This window comes from Eptesicus fuscus, chromosome 21 (assembly GCF_027574615.1).
Source record: "Eptesicus fuscus isolate TK198812 chromosome 21, DD_ASM_mEF_20220401, whole genome shotgun sequence".
Taxonomy (NCBI): Eukaryota; Metazoa; Chordata; class Mammalia; order Chiroptera; family Vespertilionidae; genus Eptesicus; species Eptesicus fuscus.
In genome coordinates this window covers 38,449,032-38,469,260 of record NC_072493.1, presented here as the reverse complement: position 1 = coordinate 38,469,260, position 20,229 = coordinate 38,449,032, and the positions used below count along the sequence as shown (strand labels likewise).

The 20,229-nt window shown below is 51.2% G+C and overlaps 1 protein-coding gene across 2 annotated transcripts in view; it reads right to left on the bottom strand.

Annotated features, from left to right (window-relative positions):
* LOC103303226 (glutamate receptor ionotropic, kainate 5) overlaps nt 1-20,229 on the bottom strand; it is a 79,632-nt gene that overhangs the window by 45,227 nt on the left and 14,176 nt on the right. For both annotated transcript variants that reach the window (XM_054710748.1, XM_008160232.3), the window contains exon 12: nt 12,500-12,703. In XM_054710748.1, coding sequence (XP_054566723.1) covers nt 12,500-12,703 — 204 coding nt within the window. The remainder of the gene's footprint in view (nt 1-12,499; nt 12,704-20,229) is intronic.

Here is a 20,229-nt window from a genome sequence, read left to right as displayed (position 1 = left end):
CCACAGGAGCTGAGACTGAGAGCACATGAGGTAATACAGGCCCCGGCAGAACCCAGGTGGGGAGGGAGGCACAGGTCCAAAAGATAACCACGGACAGAGAGAGGTGGCACAGGCTGGGAACAAAACCAAGGTCAAGGAGAGAGCTCGTGGGCCCAGAATGAAATGCAGGGTCAGGCCTCCAAGACAATGTGATGACAGAGCCAAAAGCTAAACCAAGAGGAGAGAGAGACGCACAGGCCAACAACTCACCCAGGGCGAGGGGAGGTGGCACCGCCGCAGTATGACTTGGAAGCGGAGTGGCCCAGCCCCAAGCCGAATTCAGAGGCAGTGGCGTGTGGCAAGGCCCAGAACACGGCTGGATTCAGAGAATACCCTTGGGAATCCCTAGTTGTTGAGAGTAAGGAGCGTTCCCCCTTTCTTGTGCCGCTTTTATGACTAACATGTGAATTGTCGAGAATAATCACAGCTAATACAGGAAGCCAATTATTTTTATGCACCCAGGGAAGCTGTGTCCTGGCAAGACCCTCCTGGGCCCGAGTCCCCATTTCAGAAAGCAGGAGGCAGTGGCATTTCAGAGAAGGGGTCCAAAGGACCCGGGGGTCTCCAGGCCAGGCGCTCAGGAGCCCACTTGCCAAGGCCTGCAGGGCTCTGGCTCCTTTCTGTTCCATCCCTGGCTCGCTCACCAGCCTCCTCACCCACTCCTGAGACCTGGCCTCAGGCCAAACCCTGCCTGGGCCGCCTGCTTCTCTTTCCCGCATGCTCCACGTCTCCTCCCGTGGCAAGGGCAGCAGCTCTGCTTCCACGACACTCCTTCGATCTGCCCGCTTCTCTCCACCTCCACCCCCAGGCCCAGACCACCGGTCTTTCTCCTGACAACAGCATCAGCCTCGCTGGCTTCCCTGTTGCCACTCATAACCCCCAATCCAAAGGGGGAGGCCCTGCTTAAAATCCATTGGTGGCTTCCCACTGCACCTAGGACCAAACCCTTCCACGGCCAAGAGACTCTACATGATCTGAAACCCATCTGCCCACTGGCCTCCCCTCATGGCCTTTCCCCTCACCTACTCATCTCCAGTCCACAGCGGCGGCTTTTTGCTCTTCAACACAGCAGGCTCAGGCCTCTGCACCTGCTCCTCCCCTGCTCTTCCTCACCATTCGAGGCTTCCCTCATATCTCACCCCTGTGGCCCTCCCCACAACGCCCTCCAGGCCATACTCGCCCCACCCCATGGTCCTCTCTCTCATTGCCCATTACCCTGTTTTACATCCTTCTTAGCACTACTGGAGGAGACCCTGTTTGCTTATTAATGGACTGTCTTCCCTAAATTACAAGCTCCTTGCCTATCTGGTTAGAGGTGCAGCCCAGAGCCTACACAGAGTAGGTTCCCGACATACTGTTTGCTTCTGACCAAGTCCAGCCTCTCTGAACAAACCAAGGCTGCTCTGGCTCCCAAATTCCTGTGCCTCTGGCTGCCCCCACCCCACCCCCACTCCGCCCTCCCGTGCCAGCTACTTTCTGGCCTCTGCACCTGTGAGCATGCCACTCCCCAACCCCACTCAGCCCTGCAGAACTGGCCCCACCCACCCCTCCAGGGCTCCCTCTAGCCTGCCTTCCTCTGTTGTGCCTTCCATGCCTCCCCCACAGACACCCCTTGATCTCAGCACTTAGCTCAGTTGGGAAAATATCTGTTAGTGTCTCTGCCTCTGCTACTGAACCTTCAAAGGCAGGGCCAGCTGGACTCCTGTCTCCTCTGCTGAAAGCCCAGGAATGTCACACTTCATGAGGGAGCGGCCTCCCAGAGGCTCTCAGACAGAAACCTCTCCTTCCTGGGCCTGAGGAACCTCACACAGGTCCAGAGGCTCACACTGATAGCATCTACCCCAGGCCCAGAGAATCAGGGATTTCCCTCCCTGGAGTGTCTTCTTTAGTCCCAGAGCAACCTTTATGCACAGGGACAGGCATGGATGCCATTTTACAGATGAAGAAACCGAGGCCCGGCTGGTGTGACTCAGTGATTGAGTGTTGACCTATGAATCGGGAGGTCCCGGTTCAATTCCCGGTCAGGGCACATGCCCGGGGTTTTGGGCTTGACCCCCCATGTGGGGCGTGCAGGAGGCAGCTGATCAATGATTCTCTCTCATCATTGATGTTTCTATCTCTCTCTCCCTCTCTCTTCCTCTCAGAAATCAATAAAAAAATATATATATATATTTTTTTAAAAGAAACCAAGGCACGATGAAGGTAAGGACCCTGCTCTAGTTGACCCCAGAATTCAGAACCACTCATGCTCTGAGGCGGCTCCACCTGTCGGCTGCTCCCCCCACTCCTTCCACCCTCAGGGCATCTGAGGTCAGGGTGCAGGTGTGCGAGTCCTCCCTGCTCCCAGGGAGCCCAGAAATGTGAGCCAAGTGATGAGAGGAGGGAGCGATCCTGCCTCCACCCTCTCCCTCATGACGTCCCAGGCAGGGGCCTGGGGCATCCTTGACACACACCCCCTTTCTCTCTGCATCTATCCTCAAGCTCTCATGATTCCACATCCCAAACACCTTTGGAATCAAGTTGCTTCCCTCTGCCTCCACTGCCCCTGTCCAAATCACGTCTCTCTGCTTCCTCAGACACCCAACAGGTAGTCCGAGGAACCCCAGAAACTACCACCCAGCCACACAGCCCCTGCTCACACGTTGTAGTAACCTTCATTCTTCTTACAGTCTCAGCCAAGGTGCTCCTCAGCCGGCCCCCTGAGGCCCAGCACCCTCCAGCCCCTACCTCAGCAGCCTTATCCCCCACCTCTGTAGATAAAATGTTTGTGTCCCCCCAAAACTCATGTTGAAATCTTAATGTGATGGTATTTGGGAGGGGGCCTTTGGGAGGTGATTAGGGCATGGAGTGGAGCCCTCATGAGTGGGATTAGTGTCCTTACAAAAGAGGCTCCAGAGGGCTCCCTTACCCCTTCTGCCATGTGAGCACACAGCCGCCTATGAGCCCTCTCCAGATACCAAATCTGCCAGCACCTTGATCTTGCACTTCCCAGCCTCTAGAACTGTGACAAGTAAAAGTCCACAAGCCACCTAGTTTATGGTTGGTATTTTGCTACAGCAGCCTGAATGGACTGAGATACTCGCCATCTCACCCCACCTTCCCATGTTCATTCATTCATCCAGTTACCTGCTCGACACGTACTTGCAGAACACCCACCACTGGCTACTCACAGTTCTAGCTTTGGGAATACAGTGATGAATCTATATATATAAAAGCCTAAGATGCAAAGTGTCCCCTTGGGAGTTCCACCTACCTGGAGTTCGATCACTCGCTATGATGTACACTGACCACCAGGGGGCAGCACAGAACGAAGGAAGGCCCCACCGGCACCTGGCACCAGGGGAAGGGAGGCCCCGGACAGGACTGTAGCTGGCAGCCGCTAGGGACCCTACCTGTGCACAAATTTCGTGCTCTGGGCCTCTAGTATTAACATATAACGTCAAGTAGCAACAAATAGTATGAAGAAAAATAAAGCAGGGCAGCACAATCCAGACTGCCATCCACCCTACCACAGGGAGGTCTTGGTACCAACAGGAAGGAAGTGCGGGAGCCAGGCATGAGAAGACCTGGGGAGAAAGTTCTGGGCTGTGGAGCAGCAGGCACAGACCCTAAGGTGGGAAGCGACTTGCAGTGCTGGGTGGCTGGGACAGAATGGGAGGCATGAAACATGCAACACAGCAGGACCAGGGCCAGGCAGGGTCTTGCAGGCCACGGTAAAGGGACTGGATTCTACTTCAAGGGTAACAGGACATTTCATCAGAGCATGACGTGATCTGGCCAGATCTGGCCCCGTGAGAATAGACAGGGGCAAGAATGGAAGTCGGGGGAGGGGTCGGCAGGGAGTGAATTACAATGGACATGGAGATGCTGGGGGTGGGGCTAAGTGGTGGCAGGGAGAGGTGGTCAGATATAGATTTCATTCTGAAGTGGGGAGAGATTATTTTTAAAAGTATTTTTAATTTATTTTAGAGAGGGAGGGGGAGAGAGAGCCGGGGGGTGGGGCGAAGAGAGAGAGAAATGTAACATTGATTGGCCACCTCCTACAAGCCCCTACAAGGGATCGAGCCCAATACCTGGGTATGTGCCCTGACCGGGAATCAAACTGGAGACCTCTTGGTGCATGGGACCATGTTCAACCAACTGAGCCACACCGACCAGGGCCAGACAGATGCTTAAATGCTCCAAGTTCCTTCCAGGCTCCTCTCGCCTTTAGAACCCTCTTTCCACCTCCTCCTCTTACCCCCTCATTTCCCAGCAGACACCTATTTCTTAGAGGAGACTTCCTCCCCAAGGGGACCCCCCGACAGTAGATTAATCCTTATAATGAAATCAGGAAGAATTCAAATGATGAGCCACCCGTAGAATCACAGGGTTGCTGTCTAAATGCCTAAAAGCCAACCACACCACTTGTGACTGCCCCCCAACCCCCACCCCAAACCCACCCTCTACACCAGCTCTGGGCAAACCGTGCTTCTGCTTTGCTGGGGCTCCCTGCCAGCCTCTGCCAAGAGGGGGCACTCGAGGGAGGCTGCAGGCTGGAGGAGGGAGAAGAAATCTGCTCCTTCCTGCCTGCTTTCGGGTCCCCATCATCCTTTCTGCACCAGCAGCAGCGGTTCTTCCCAGGCAGCAGAGGAATCCAGTTTGCAGCTTCCTAGCACTTGCAGAACCAGCCTGAGCTGGGGATGCCAGAGCTGGTTGTCAAGTGCAACACCCCCCACCTCCATTTCTAGTAATTTCTTCGTTCCTTCAGAACTAGGGATGCAGCCACTCCCTGCCTTGCCTCCTCTATGACACTCGAGAGCAAGGGTGAGGCCAAGTCCAGCCCACCTGCCTGGTTTTGTAAATAAAATTGTATTGGAACACAGCCATGCCCATTTGTTTACATATTGCCTATGACTGCTTTCCCTACAACAGAATAGTTGAGTAGTTGTGACAATATGGCCCAAAAGCCAAAAATATTTACTATCTGGCCCTTTAGAGAAGAAGTTTGCTGCCCCCAAGGCCCCCTTTTCTCTGGGTCCCCAGTAAGCTGACAGCAGCCCGCCTAGGCTCTCTCTTGCTTTTCTATCCTGGCTCTTCCTGGTTTCACTGTCCCAGCTTTAATAAAGGCAGTACTCTCAAAAGAAAGAAAAAGGTTGCTGATCCCTGCCTTGGAGTTCAACTTTATCCTCCCAGCTACTTAGTGAATGACTTGATTCTTAGTAATTCTCTTCACTCAAATATCTGGCATGGCTTATCCCCTGGCAGGATCCTGACTGATGCAAAAATGACAACACCCAGGTCCCATGAGTGCTCAGGCCACATGGCCACTCACTGCCCATGGGCAGCTGTTTGGTCTCTAGGAGGGTCCAGTAAGGAGAAGAGAGCATGATTTGTCCCAAACCCTAGAGGTCTAAGCTGTGAGTCACCTCTTGGTGGCTGCATTCCTGCCAGCCACCAGCTCTCTTCACATCCCTGGATCTGCTAGGTCAGCAGCCCTCGTGGCAGACCGGCTTGCACAGAGCCAGCTCCTGGCCCCCCTCACAATGAAAAGCCGAATGGGTTGTTTAGTTGATGGACTGAAGTAGCACACTCAACTCAGACTGCCCAAATCGAAAACGCACACCAAACGCCGCCAGTACCAGCCTCCGAGCTCTGCATTTCAGCTGGGTTTGGGCCCCTTGTCTGAGTTTCTAAGTTTTAATCTTTCCAACTTCTTTTTTTAAAAATATGTTTTTATTGATTTCAGAGAGGAAGGGAGAGAGAGATAGAAACATCAATGATGAGAGAGAATCATTGATCAGCTGCCTCCTGCACACCCCGCATGGGGGATTGAGCCCACAACCCGGGCATGTGCTCTGACCGGGAATTGAACTGGAACCCTTCAGTCTGCAGGCTAACGCTCTATCCACTGAGCAAAACCAGCTAGGGCTCTTTCCAACATCTTCCCCTGTGCCCTCAGCCCTCAGCTTTCTTATAGTTGCTATTTCCACCATTCCTTTGTATTTTTCCCTTTTACTCTTCAGCCAGCTGGTTAACAGCTTTCCACCTGTTAACAATTCTTACATAGAATCCTCTCCGTTAAAGTAGCTGGTGCTTTTCTGGAGCCTGACCGAGGGCTGTCAGAAGCAGGTTAGGTTTACTCCACCCCCTTCCTAAGTGCTAATGCCTGCTCAATGGAGTGGGCCAGCCGACACTGAGGACTGTTGAGATCAAGTTCTGGGTGGCCTATGTGAAGACAGGAAGCAGGAGAGCTGAAGTTGCCATGAGGCAAGACTGAAGGCATGGGTGTGCACCTGCTTCCGGTGGTCCTGGGAAAGCCGTGCAGTCAGTAGCTCATACCAGCTGCCAAGGGCTGTGTTGACAGGCTACAGCAAAGACACTTCACTTAGGGCAACAACTGCAACTGGAGTCACCACCTGATCACATTTATACTAACCCACAGTCATTCTTTAAGAGCCGCTGCCTTCTGCACAGACCACACAGACCAGATGAACAGGGATGAGATCACTACCCCGCTTCTTTCCAGCCATTAATGAGATGGCGGCACTAATCACTGCAATTCCCCCCAAAGGATGTAGAATTGCTCTTGGATTACTATCCTGGGAAAGATGGGGAGTCCTAGGGGCTTCCACTTGGCTCTTGCTACCATAATGGCCCTGACTCCACAGGTCAGCTCTGCCAGCAACCACATGCATCTATTCCAATTATATGACCAAGACCTGGAAAAGACAGGGTGGGTCCACGGGCCTGGCAGGCCCATTCTGAGTTGAACTTGAGCTCACACCCCATTTATCACCTGACCACATAAGCCTTGCTGTGGTCCCCCAGTCAAAGCAGGAAAAGTCAGAATGATTTGCCATCTATAAAAATGGCAGGGGGTGTCTAAATATCTAAAAGCCAATCAAAACCCTCAGTGCTGAGAAGGAGCCTGTTTAGAAACCAGTGTGGTCTTTCCAGGGAGCAGTTCAACAATATATAACCAAAGCCATACAAAGAGTCTTCCTTCCACTTTCGTGCACTCATTCTAGTCAGAGAATCAAACAAAGCTGTTGTGCATAAAGATGTTTGTTTATAGTTGCTTATAACAGGAAAACAACAACAACAACAAAATACCTGGAAACAACTAAATGTAAAAAAAAAAAAAATGTTTCACTAATTACAGTATATCCACATAGGAATTAATAGGCAGCCATGTAACATCCTGTTTAGGTGAAAACAATAAGATACCATTTTTAGCCTTTCAGATTGGCAAAGGCTTTTTAAAAAGATTGATAATATCCATTGTTGGCAAGGGTGCAGGAATTTTGACATTCTTGTGCACTTTTGGTGGAAATATAAATTGGTGGAACCTTTTCGAACAGCCATTTGGCAGTATAAACTTAAAAAACATTCATAGCCTTTGACCCAGTGCTTCCACTGCTTGGAATTCTTCCCGTAGGAACACACCCACAAATCCACAGGCCCAGCTAATGGTGGCATTGCCTATACTAGCGAAAACTGGAAGCCACCCAAGTAGCCATCAACAGGGGATGAGTTAAATAATGCACGCTCAGCGCACAATGAAATCCGTATTTCTCCACTTGAATTTCAAATAGGCATCTCAAAGAATCCATGTCCAGAGATAACTTATTTCACCAACCCCACCAAACTGCTCCTCTCACACCCTCCAGGGTGGAAACCAGCCTCGCCATCCACGCAGCTGCTTCGGCCAAACCCTGCGGTCAGCCTCCATTCCTCTCTCCCCCCTGCGCACACCTGACACAGCTACCACTTCAGCACGCGCCAGCATCTTCACTCTTCCAAACCCTCCAATGGCCTTCTAAATGGACCATCCTGTTTCTACTCTCGCCCCATTATAGTTATTTCTCAAGAGAGTAGCGAGAGTGATGATTTTTAAATGATTTATCAATTAAATCAAGGTTGCACATCCATACAATGGAAGATTATTCAGCCCTAAAAAGGAATGCAGCACAGATAGATGCTTCAATGTGAATGAACCTCGAATACATTACGCTGAAAGAAGCCAGATACAAAAGGCTACGTATTGGATGATTCCATTGATATGAAAGATATGAAATAAGTAAATCCAGGGAGACAGAGCAGATTGGTGGTTGCCAGGAGCTTGGGAAAGGGGAAATGGGTTCCACTTAATAGGCATAGGGTTTTCCTTTGGGAGTGGAGAAAACGTTTTGGAACTAGACAGAGGTGATGGTTGTACAACACTGAATGTACTAAGTGCCACTGAACTGTATACTTTAAGATGGTTAATTTTGTTACATGAATTTCACCCAATAGGAAAAAGAAAAAATTTAAAAATTAGATCACAGCACATTCTTTGCTTAAAACCTCCCAGTTGCTTCCCAACACAATAAATAACGTCCAAACTCCTTTACCCCCAGGCCCTCTGATCCGGGCTCTGCTCTGGGACCTTGCATTCTCCCTCACCCACTCCCCACCAAACTCTGTGAGGGAGGTAATATCACCCCCTGTTTTAGAGGGGAGATTGAGCTCAGAGAGATGAACTGGTTTGCCAGGGATCACGTGCAACCTGAGGCTGGCTCTGCCTGGCTCTTAACCAGCTCACAGCTGTTGGCCATGTGCCGTGTGGCCACCCAGACCCTCCTTCAGGATGGAGCACTCGTTGACCAGCCACAGAGTGCTGGTGGCCAACCACTCTCAGCTCTGGAGTGAAAGAACCCTCTCACCCAAGGTCCTGACCCTCCCTGATGACAGTATCCTGCAATGATGTATAGGTGGGAGTATAAAGGCTTTCTCCCTTACCTCAGGGGGATGCTTTCGTTGGCCATCCCAGCTCCAGAGCGGTCCGAGGGACAACTGAAGCCCGTTCATAACTGCATCATAGCTCAGTTCCTTCCTATGCTCAAGCCTGCTCCTTCACTCCCTCACAGGGCTGGTTTCCCAGGGCACCCCAATATACCTCCTGCCTACTAGGCTCCACCTCAAAGTCTCTTCCTGGGACCCCAGCCCAAGACATCTGCTCTGCCTCGAGGGCCCGGCTGGAGGGCCCAGACTTTTATCCTGCAGGCCCTGGGGTGCTACAGCTAAATCATGCAAGTGACAGGTCAGATTTGCATTGTAGAAAGATTCCACTGGAGGGCAAACTGGAATAGAGGGGGTAGGGGTTGGGGGGGCCTGTAGGCCAGTGAGGAGATGTGAGAGGGACTGGGCCTGAATGCACACCATAGCAGTGATGGCAGGGAGGCCGATTCCGGCAGTAGCCACTGGGTGGAATAAATGGACCGTAATTCTAGACTGGCTGGTGAGTCCTGCGCCTGGCCGGGGGTGAGTCAGGGGATGCCGGTACACCGGGCTGTCTTCCATCTGGAAGTCACTCATCAGCTCTGGGCCAGCCTGTTGGGGTGCCAGCCCTGGCTCTGCCTGACACTAACCGTGTGGCCTGGACATGGTACCTTGGTGTCTCACTCTGTCCATTAGAGAAAACTGGGCTAATACCAGGCCCTCCTTATGGAGTGGCCATGAAGAGTCAAAGAGTTAACACATGTTCAAAAAGCTTGGCCAAGGGCCTGACTGGTGTGCTCACTGCAGGCTTCCCAAGTACCTGCTGGGTGTCTGGAAAGGGCACATGCCTTGGGTCAGAACCACCTGGGTGCTCTGTGTGTGTGTGTGGGGGGGGGGGGGGGAGTAATTCCCTTCACTGCTGTGCCCCAGATCTCACACTGGTAGGAGGGTAGTGATCCTCTGGGCCATGAGGGATTGTTAGGAGAAGGAGGTAACACTTTAAAAGTTCCTGGCAAGTGGTATGAAGTCAACAAATGCAGCTGCTGCTGCTGTGAGGCTGGTGGGAGCATCTGCGCAAAGCTCAGCGCACTCGGCCATCCCACGGCAGACAGCTGAGCCTGGGCAAGGCCAAACCCCGCCTGTCTTTTGCGCTGCCAGCCTGTTCCTCCTCCAGTGTTCTCTCCCTAAATGTCATTGCCATCGCCCAGCTGCCCGAGCCAGAAACAGGAGGAACGCCCACGTCTTCTCGCCTATATCCCCCACCCCGCACTCCAGCCTCCCCTGGTCTCCATATCTGCGGTCCCTTACCTCCCTGCTGGTCATCCTGGCCCCCCCCCCACTGCTACCCCCACCCCACTGATTCTCTTTTCTCACTTAAGCCAGTTCAAACCCTGGGGGGCACATCCTGTGGAGCCAAACTCTTTTACCCACTCAGTAAAGCCAGGTCAGGCCAGGCCTGGCCACTATATCCCCAGGGTATAGTTCAAGGCCTGGTATACAGTAGACACTTAATAAATGCTAGCTGGCTGGAGAATGGACAAATGCATGAATATATGTATGTGCTGGCTGGCAAGCTTATATAAACACTGAATGTTAAGTAGAAATAACATTAACAATTATATGAATAGGGCATCTGCACACAGCACCCACCACCTGCCAGCCCCGTTCTAAGGCCCTACCTGGATTAACTCGTTTCATGTGAATGACAGCCTGCATGCTAACACCTGTTGTTTTCCCAATTTTAGTTGAAGGAATGATGTTACAGGAAGGTTAAGGAACTTGCCCAAGGTCACACAGCTAGTGTGCAGCAAAGCCAAAATTCAAATGGGACTAAAGACCACAACTGCAGCAATCTGTGCTATGCTCTCCCAGGTACCATCGCACCAAATTCTCCCACAATCCTGTGGGGCAGGCCGATGCACAGCTGGTTAAGACTCTGCCCAAGGTCATGCAGCTGTCAACAGGATTATCCCACTACTTCTTTGTTGATGAATAAACTGGTGTCCAGTTTAGTAACTTCAGTTGGGGGGCAACTGCCCTGGAGTCTACTTACTTCTGGGGGCCTTGACTGAGCTGTGGAAATGAAGGTCACGTGGAAACTGGACAGTGGGGTGGGTGCTAGGCACCAGCTCTCACACTCCTCGCCTCCTATTTCCTCAGGTTCTGGCTGCAGGGCCTTTAAACCACCTGGGGCAGAAGCTTTCAACCTGGCAGCCTGCGGAACTGTGCCTCGGGCCTGCCTGTGGGGTGGGGTTGGAGAGACCCAGGACCCCGGAGACACCCCACCTCCCCCTCCACCAGAGCAGCTCTGCTTTATCCAGGGTTCTTAGGGCTCTTTCAATTGGAAAAAAAAGGTTCTGCAGTCAAAACAACTTTTGAAAATCTGTGCCCTATGGGATAAATGTCCTTGTCAAGCAAAGTGGCCTTCTCGAGTCTACCCTGGTGACATTCAGGGGCTTGGATGCAGTGAATTCTGGGATGGAAAAGGCAGGAGAGTGAGAATCTCCAGTGTCCTTAGCCCAAGTCCAATGTCAAGGCTGCCCTGACCATTCATGGCCATAGGTCCTTGCTCTGCACACCTGCCTGGGGGTGCCCCAAGCTGGGTCCTGTTTGTCTCCCATGGCACAGTCCTACCTCTGGGCATTTGCCCACAGCTTCTAGTGCCTGGAATAAAAAGAGGAACTATGTACGGGCACCCCTCTCTGACAAGCAATGTGTGCGGTGCTATCCATTTCCTGTAGCCCTCACTGCAGACCTGTCAGATATCATTATCCCCATCCCGGGGAGGAAAAATTGAGGTTCAGCGAAGAGAAATGACACACTGAACACTCAAACTCAGGTTGGTCTAACTCCCAAATATTCTTTCCAGTGCACCCTCACCTGTGACCTCTAGGGCTCTGCCTCTCCCTCCTCACCTTCATCCAAATCCTGCCCACACTCAGGGCTCGCTGGCAGTTCCAGTGTGCCCCACTCTCTCTTATGCCCCACCTTTGCAAATGCCATTTCCTCGGCTCCGAAAACAATGCCCTCCTCCCTTACCCCCTTCATCTTTCTGACTCCACACCCTTTGAGTATCCACTTGGGTGTCACCTCTTCCAGGAAGCCTTCCCTGGATGCCTGGCTAGGTAAGAAGCCTCCTCTAGGACTGAACTTCCTCCACCATAGCCCCAAGGGCTCTGTCTTGCGATCATTTGCTTTTCTGCATTCTAAGGAGACACTAAACTCTTGGTGGCAGGGTCAAGGCCCACTGTGCTCACCTGTGCTGCCAGCACGGTACAAAGACATAGTAGGTGCTCAACAAACACTGAAGGAGCGGACTTGATGTCTGCAATGTGCCAGACCTCCTGGCAGGTGCTGGGCATAGCATACAAATGAGGCACAGTCCCTGCTCTACTGGCCCAAGCCCTGCCTTTCTCTCAACCTACTTGTGCTCTGCCTGCTTCCCACTCCACATCCCTTTCATTCACTCAAACCTTTGAGCACCAGCTAAGCCCTGGTGGCACAGGGGAGCATTTGGCAAGTGTCTGGGACATAGGAGGTGACACACCAGCCAGGCACAGGAGCACGGTACACCATGGGTGTAAGGAGCCCCCAGGGACTCATTCCTCTTCTGTTATGTGCCAGGCTGGTTCTGAGACTCCCCTCGCTGCCCCCTGCCACCCCCCCTTGCCCCACAGGCTGTGACCCCTTCCCCAGCCCTAGCCCAGCGCAGCCGTACCCGGTTGATGAGCTCGCCGACCATGCCCGTCCAGGAGCCGTTGGGCTCGGGTGCCCCGTACAGCCCGTCCTCCACCAGCCGCAGACGATAGCGGAAGCGCAGCAGCTCAGCCAGCTCCCGCAGCATGTCCACGCAGAAGCCCTCAAAGCGCTCATTTCCCGACAGGGCCTGGAAGTTAGGCCGGCGCATGACGTATGGGTTTTCCTGGAGAGGCAGGGGAGAAGGGGGAGGTCAGAGTCTGGTGTCTGGGTCAGGATCCGGGAGCCCAGGCTGGGCAGCTAGATCCAGAATCTGCTGAGTGGGAAAGGAAACAGGCCTGAAAACCAGGGGCAAAAACACATGGACTCTACCAGCCTCCAGATCACAGGTGCCATTTTAATCTCCACCAGACAACCTGGCATTCATTTGTCTCAATCTCAAATGCCTCTGAGGGAGGCAGGCAACCAAAGAGTGAATCAGACTGGATGGAGGGCATGCCGAGCTGGAACAGGGTCTTTCAAATTTCTGACTACGACCCACAGTGAGATTCCTTTTACTCTGCAACCCAAACCACACACGTATGTGCGCATGTACTCACATGCCGTAACGAGACTTGGTTCCACAAAACAGGCTTGTGCGGATGGCAATGTACCCTGGTCTGTTCTGTTCTGCTCCACATTCCCCCACAACCTGCAGTGAGCCACTGAACTGACTTCATGAGCCAGCAAGGGACCGAGGGGGGTCCCCACCAGGATTCAGCTCCGGTCCAATGCCACCAGGAGGGAGATGGGCCTGAGATGTCAGATGGCCCATGTTGAGAGAATTTGGAAACCCAAGTGGTTCTGTAAGATCTCCTAATTGTAAAGGTTAGTCACAATTCAAATTCTATTAACATTTTGAAATGTTGTGCAGGCTGAACAAACACCTGACAGTTTGCAATCTCTGGCCTAGAGCTGGTTCTTATGATGATGCTTACTTGTGAGGGATTCGAGCAAATTTTACTGACTCCCATCATGCCAAGTAAGTGCAAAAGCTGAGAGAATACGCCAAGTGCTGGTGGGATGAGGCCTCCGAAGATGCCCGTAACAAAAGGGACAGTTACCTTGACATAGTCATTTTCTAAGTGGCTGTTTGTGTGGTATCACTGTAGCCTTAGGAACAAAAGGAGTCGGGACTTAGGAAAGAGCCAGGAGAGCTCTGGAAATAACAGCCACGACAGTGAGCATGTGCTGAGAGCCTGCTGAGTCCAGCCCCTGTGCTGCATGTGTTCTCGGGATTCTTTCCCTTTGATTCCTCAGTGACCTTTCGTGGGAGGGGTTATTACACTTATTTTACTCACGGGGAAACTGAGGCTCACAGAGGTAAAGTGACCTGTCACCTCTGTTACTCAACACATCATTACTGAGCTCGAAGGCAGACGTGGCTGCAATATTTTGCAGTTCCTCCCAGAGGTGGAGCCGATTTCCCCACCCCTTGGCTCTGAGCTGGCCTCAAGATTAGCTTTGGCCAACAAAATGCGGTGCAAGTGATGCTGTGTGAATTCCAGAGCCGGGGCCTTCAGAGCAGCCTCCTGGGACCGCTGTGTAAGGAAGCCCAGGCCCGTCTGCTGGAGGATGAGTGAACCAAGGCGCTGGCCAGCAGCCAGCACCCACAGCCACTCCGGACCTCCCAGCCCAGCCTAACCACTGTGGGCACAGCAGGCAAGGGAGGGCTGCAGAACTGCTCCGTCAACCACAGACTTGTGAGAAATAATAATTATTATAGTTGTGAGCCTCCAGGTTTTGAGGTGGTTACACAGGTAAGTACAGTGAGGCCAGGTCCTGTTATGAGCTCTGGATTCCAGGACCCCACAAAGCCCCTCAGTTGAGGGGTGACGAAATGCAGAGAAGTTAGTGCTTTTTTCCTCTCGACCAAGCTGCCTTTTCAAATCCAAAACTGTGGAACTGGGGGTAGGAATGTGAGATGCTACTAATAATAGCGGCGCAGCTAGTGTTTCCTGTGGGCTCGCTGTGACAGCTATTCTGTCAGCGTGGGAGGTCGGTATTATTACCTCTGCTTTAGAGATGAGGACACTGAGGTCCCGAGAAGTGAAGTAGTACACGGCTGAGATGGACAGTCAGACTGACTCCGAAGCTCTGCCCTGTGCTAGACTGAACTCAAGTGGACAGAACCCGAGAACAACGTGGGAGACCCCAGACCTAGAGCTGGGGACCCAGGTCAGATCAAAGCTGGAGAATCAAAAATCAAGAGTTATCTAGATAAGCACCCACTGTTAGCTGGAAGGCTCTACTACAGGCCTCTTGACATGCAAAGGAGGAAACAAGCTCAGGGAGGTCAAGTGTCCTGCCCAAGGCCACACAGCAGAAGCAGGACAGTGGGAAGGGGAGACTGGGAAGATGTGGGATTCAAAACCCAGTTGCTGTGGAGTCCTATCTCCTTGGTCCTTCCAGCAGGTCAAGCTGATCTCCAGATTCAAGATTGAGGCACTTGGGCTATGGATTTGAGGCCTCAGGACCAGGGTCTGGGGTTATAGGGCCAGAAAGAGGGCCTGTGCCTGTGAACAGAGCTCAGGATCAGAAAGCAATGCTGTAGGACTCAACCTAGAGCCCCAGACCGGCAGAACCGGGGCTCTTAAAGGAGCCTCTAATCCAAGGTTTTCAGGCTTCTCAGGGACCTTCTGTGGAAGCACTGCAGACAGTGGGCTGTTGCTAAGTCTGGGTTAAGAATTCATCCTACAAATGTCTGTGCACCTGTACACAAAAATGCAGGTCCCAGAGTCATGGCAGCATTGCTTGTAGTGGGAACAAAGACTGGAGCAACCTAATTTGGGACAGGTTTAAAAGACTATTGACGTCATCAAAGTATCCCAGGCAACTACGAAAATAACAAGTTCTCTCAGATCTATTAAGAGGAAAAAAACAAGCTACAGAATGTGTACAATATGCTACTCTTGGTGAAGGAAAGAGTGGGAACGTGCTTGTATATGCAGACCCTTTTGGGAGGATGTGGCCTATGGGGAACTGGAGAGAAAAGGAGACTGATTTTTCACTCCTTATCCCCTCTTTGAATTCCATTTAATTTAGGTTTATATTACTGTCTGTTCCTCCCCTGGTTTAAAAAGTAACTAGTAAAATATTTAAATTTTTTGAAGTATGACATTTAAATACAGATGGAAATCAAAGGGTCAAGAACCAAAGCAATTCTAAAGAACATGAAAACCGGAGGATTTATCCATCAGATATTAATACTTAACTTAAAGATATGGTATGTAAGACAATGTGGCATGACAGCAAAGCTGGACAAATGGACAGAGAACGGAATGTGGGAAACCCACACATGAGCGGGTACTCAGTTATGACAAAGGTAAGACTGTGGTGAAGGGGTAAAGAATTACCATTTTGTCCCAGCTGGTTTGGCTCAGTGGATAGAGCATCGGCCTGCAGACTGAAGGGTCCCAGGTTTGATTCCAATCAAGGACACATGCCTGGTTGGGGGCTCGATCCCCAGTAGGGGGCATGCAGGAGGTAGCCATCAATGATTCTCTATCATCATTGATGTTTCTATCTCACTCTCCCTTCCTCTCTAAAATCAATAAAAATATATTTTTTAAAAAAAGAATGACCATTTGAATAAATGGTGCTGTTCAACCAAGTATATTCATACGGGGAAAAAAATGTATTCTGATCTCCTACCTACCATGATACATAAAAATCAATTTCAGGTGGATTGTAGATCTAAATATAAAAGGAAAATTTGTTAATTTTAGAAAACAAATAGACTTTATGACCTTGGTCCAGAGAATTATTAAATTCTAAAAGAATTAACCATAAAGAAAAAAGAAAACGGATAAAGTGAACTTTAGTAAAATTAAAAATATTTTCATTGCCCTGGCCAGTGTGGCTCAGTGGGTTGGGCATCGACCCATGCACCAGGAGGTTGCCAATTCGATTCCTGGTCAGGGCACATGCCTGGGTTGTGGCTCAATTCTGGGTGGGGAGCACATAGGAGGCAGTCGATCGATGTTGTTTCATCAAAATATATTTGATGAAATATAATTTCATCAAAATATATCATTGGGGGGCCTGGCCGGTGTGGCTCAGGTTATGGTGTTGTCCCATACATACACTGAAAGGTTGTGGGTTCGATCCTTGATCAGTGCGTACATGGGAGGCAACCGATCAAGGTCTCTCTCTCAGATGGAGGTTTCTCTCTCCCCCCCCCTCTCCTTTCCTCTCTCTCTAAAATCAACTTAAAAAACATATTCTCAGGTGAGGATTGAAAAATGTATCATTGGGGGGGAAAACATACAAGTGAGAGAGCAAAACAAGTCACAAAGTGAGAGAAGACATCTGTAATACGTATTTCTACAAGGGATAGTACCCTTTACAGAAAGAATCCTATATAATAAAGAACTAAAATGCTAATTAGACCGAACAGCAGAACAACCGTCTAGACGACCTTCTGGATGAAGCCAGGGCTGCGAGGGCCAGCCAAGGCTGCAGGGGGCTGCGAAGGCCGAGCCCCTTGCACAAATTTTGTGCATAGGGCCTCTAGTATATAAATAACTCACAAATCAATAAGAAGGTCATAAATCCCAATTTAAAAAAAATAATAAAAGACTTGAGCAGAGACTTCCCAAAAGAAGATTTCCAAATAGCTAATAAACAGAAAAAGGCGGTCAGCCTCCATGATCATTCGGGAAATGTAGGTGAAAACCATAGTGTAATTAGGTCCTATATATACTCACCACTGGGAAAAATGAGGAGTAACTGAAATGCTCATTCTCACACTACTGGAGGGAGTGCAAAGTGGCACTGCCACTGTGGACAACACTCCGGCAGTATCTCCTAAAGCTGAGAAGACCCAGCAATTCCACTCCTGGGCGAACACTGGACGGAAGCGCTGTGCTCACCAGAAGGCATGTAGTAGGTGTTCATGGCAGGACTTTTCATAATAGAAAAACACTAGAAACAACTCCTAAGTGCATCTACAACCAGAGGCTGAGTAAACTGTTACGTTCACAGAACAGAACATGTAACGATGAAACTAAACTACTCCCAACATGAATGACTCTCACAAACACACCAACAGAGGAAGCCAGACAAAAGAGGGAACATAGGGTAGGATGCTATTTTCATGAAGTCAAAGGCAGAAAAGCTAATCTGTGGTGATGGAAATTGAGATGGTAGTTACTTTGGGGGCTCAGAGACCAGAAGGGACATGAGGAGGGCTCGGGTGGGAAGGCTGGTTCCACGGGTGTATTCAGTTTTTGGAAATTCAGCGAGGAGTACATTTAGGATTTGTGCAAGTTTCTGTATGCATGTTACACTTCCATAAAAATCCCTTAAAACTAAGAACAAGCAAAACAATTAAGTAGGGTGGGTTCTAGAACATTCCTCGAAAGCTGCATGCCTTCTGTGAACCCAGGACCCAAATCCATATCCAGGACTTCCTGGAGTGCTGTTTAAACAACCCTGATCTAGTCCAGCCCCTTCACTCTATGAACATTTCAATTCCCCCACTTTAAAGGAGGGAACTGAGGATGGAGAGAAGACACCCACCAGGTTATGTAGCATGCGAATGGCAGAGCCAGGCCTAGAACGCAGTCCTCAGGGCTCAGAAAAGAGCAAAAATTGAGGCAAATCAAGGCAGTGTAGTGCAATGGACAGGTATGTGGGCTCTGCCAGCTGGGTGACTGGAGCAGTCACTCAACCCTCATCTGAAAATCAGGGGCCATAACAGTACCCAACTCAGGGCTGCCATGAAGATTAAGTGCTCAAAGACATCAGCCAAGATGATTGATGTTTTTATCAAGGATGCCAGATCACAAGAGAGAAAAGAAAAGGACTAGTGCGTGCTTAGCACGATCATGCTGGGCGCCACCAAGGGTGCCTTCTGATCTCATGCAATCCTCCCACAACCCTTCAAAAGGAGATTAATAGACCCATTTTACAAATGAAAGTATGGAAAACCTGGGTGGTAGGCAGTGAAGCCAGGAATGCCTGACCCAGAGGCACCAAAGAGTAGGATGCGACATTACAGCTGCTTGATGAAAGGAATCGTGGGGACCAAATGAGGGCTCTCCAGGAGCAGGGCTTGAGGAAAGGCCCCTGCACAGCCTCACCTCCTGGGACTCCTCTTACAGCCCCACCTTCCTGTGGGCCTCTCTCAACTTGGCACCAGCCAGCCCTCTCTCAGCTCCAGACCTGTGAGCCCCACCCCAGGGACACCCCCACCCTATTGAGAAACTTCTCCTGCTCCCTCCCTCGGCCCAGCCCTTGGGCCTCACAGGCACCACACCCTATCTTCACTGCTTCTCAACATCCCACATCAGATCCCCCTCCCTGCCCACAGCCCAGCCCAGCTCAGGCCTTGTACTCTCCCACCCCGGGCACCTCCCTCTCCTTCAGCCTCCCTTATGCACCCAGGAGCAATTCTGACACTCCAATCTGGCCCCGCCCCTTCCTCTCAACACCTTCAAGGTACAGGGTAAGCATAAATGAGTCCTTCAGAGACCCTCCCACCTCTGTTGCAGCACTCACCACCCCTCCGTGCTTACTAGGTGCCAGGCACCACTCTAGGCCCTGGGGACAGAGCAGGGAGTAAGACAAGTCCTGACTGCCTCTTGCCCAGGCGCCCACGCTGACTCAAGTCTGAATCCCCAAGTATCTGACATAGGCCCTGTCCAGAAACACAAGTCAGAAAATGTTAGTGAAGCAGCAGGCACATCTGACTGTGCACACGGAGCCAGCTCCCTCCACATCCAATCTGACAAATGCTTCCTGAGGCCCCTGCTTCTGTGGCTTCCTGGCCAGATGCCCACCCCTGCCTCCTTTGTGCACCCAACTCCTACTCAGCGTCTAAAGCCCAGTCTAATGCCACCTCCTCTGTGAAGCCTTCCTCGGGCCTTCCACAGCCGAGTCAGTCCCTCCTTGCCGTGTGAGAATGACTGTGTCCATGCCTGTCTCCTCCATTGAACTGGGATCCCCTCCCCTCAAAAGTAAGGAAACCATGAGGCCACATGTGACTCATTCCTGTACCTCCAGAACTTGTGGAAAGCCTGGCACACAGCAGCTTCAGAAAATATTTGTGGAATGAATGAATCCATCAAGAGAATGAATATCAGGAAGAGAACACTAGCTCATGGGCCTTGGGAAGAAGAGATAAGTGCGAGAAGAAGCTCGAAGTCCCTAGGATCATGGCTCTGCTCTCTTGACACCCCCTCCCTGACCTTTGCCCCTGCTCCCCACCAAGGACCCTATCTCTTCAGGCCCCAGGAAGGCCCTGGAACTGGCAACACTCCCACAAGCACAGAGGTCCGACTTCTGCCAGCCAGCCTGCCTGGCCCACAGGGCTCTCAGTGAGGCTGTTACGAAGTGTCTGGTTTCCCGTCTGCAGGCCATCTGTCCCTCCCCAGCAGGATCACTGGCCCTTTTCCAGAGGGACTCGAAGTCTACTTTTAGATTAGGAGTTCCCTAGGGACTGAGGGAATGGTCCCTCGACACTGCTTTAGGGGGCCTCTGACATCCTGTAGAACCTGTGGTAATGCTTTCAACCTCAGCACCCATAGCACTAGCCAGATCAGCTCACAGAGGCATTGCCAGCGGGCCAGGGACTTGGCTGCTACAAAGAGCCTGGCTACCTGGCATGCCCAGTCTCTAAGCCCAGCTTCTCCAGACAGCTTCCTGCTCACCAGATCCTGTGTGTCACCCCTCCCTGACCTCCTAGAGGCCACTGTGCACAGCTGGTGG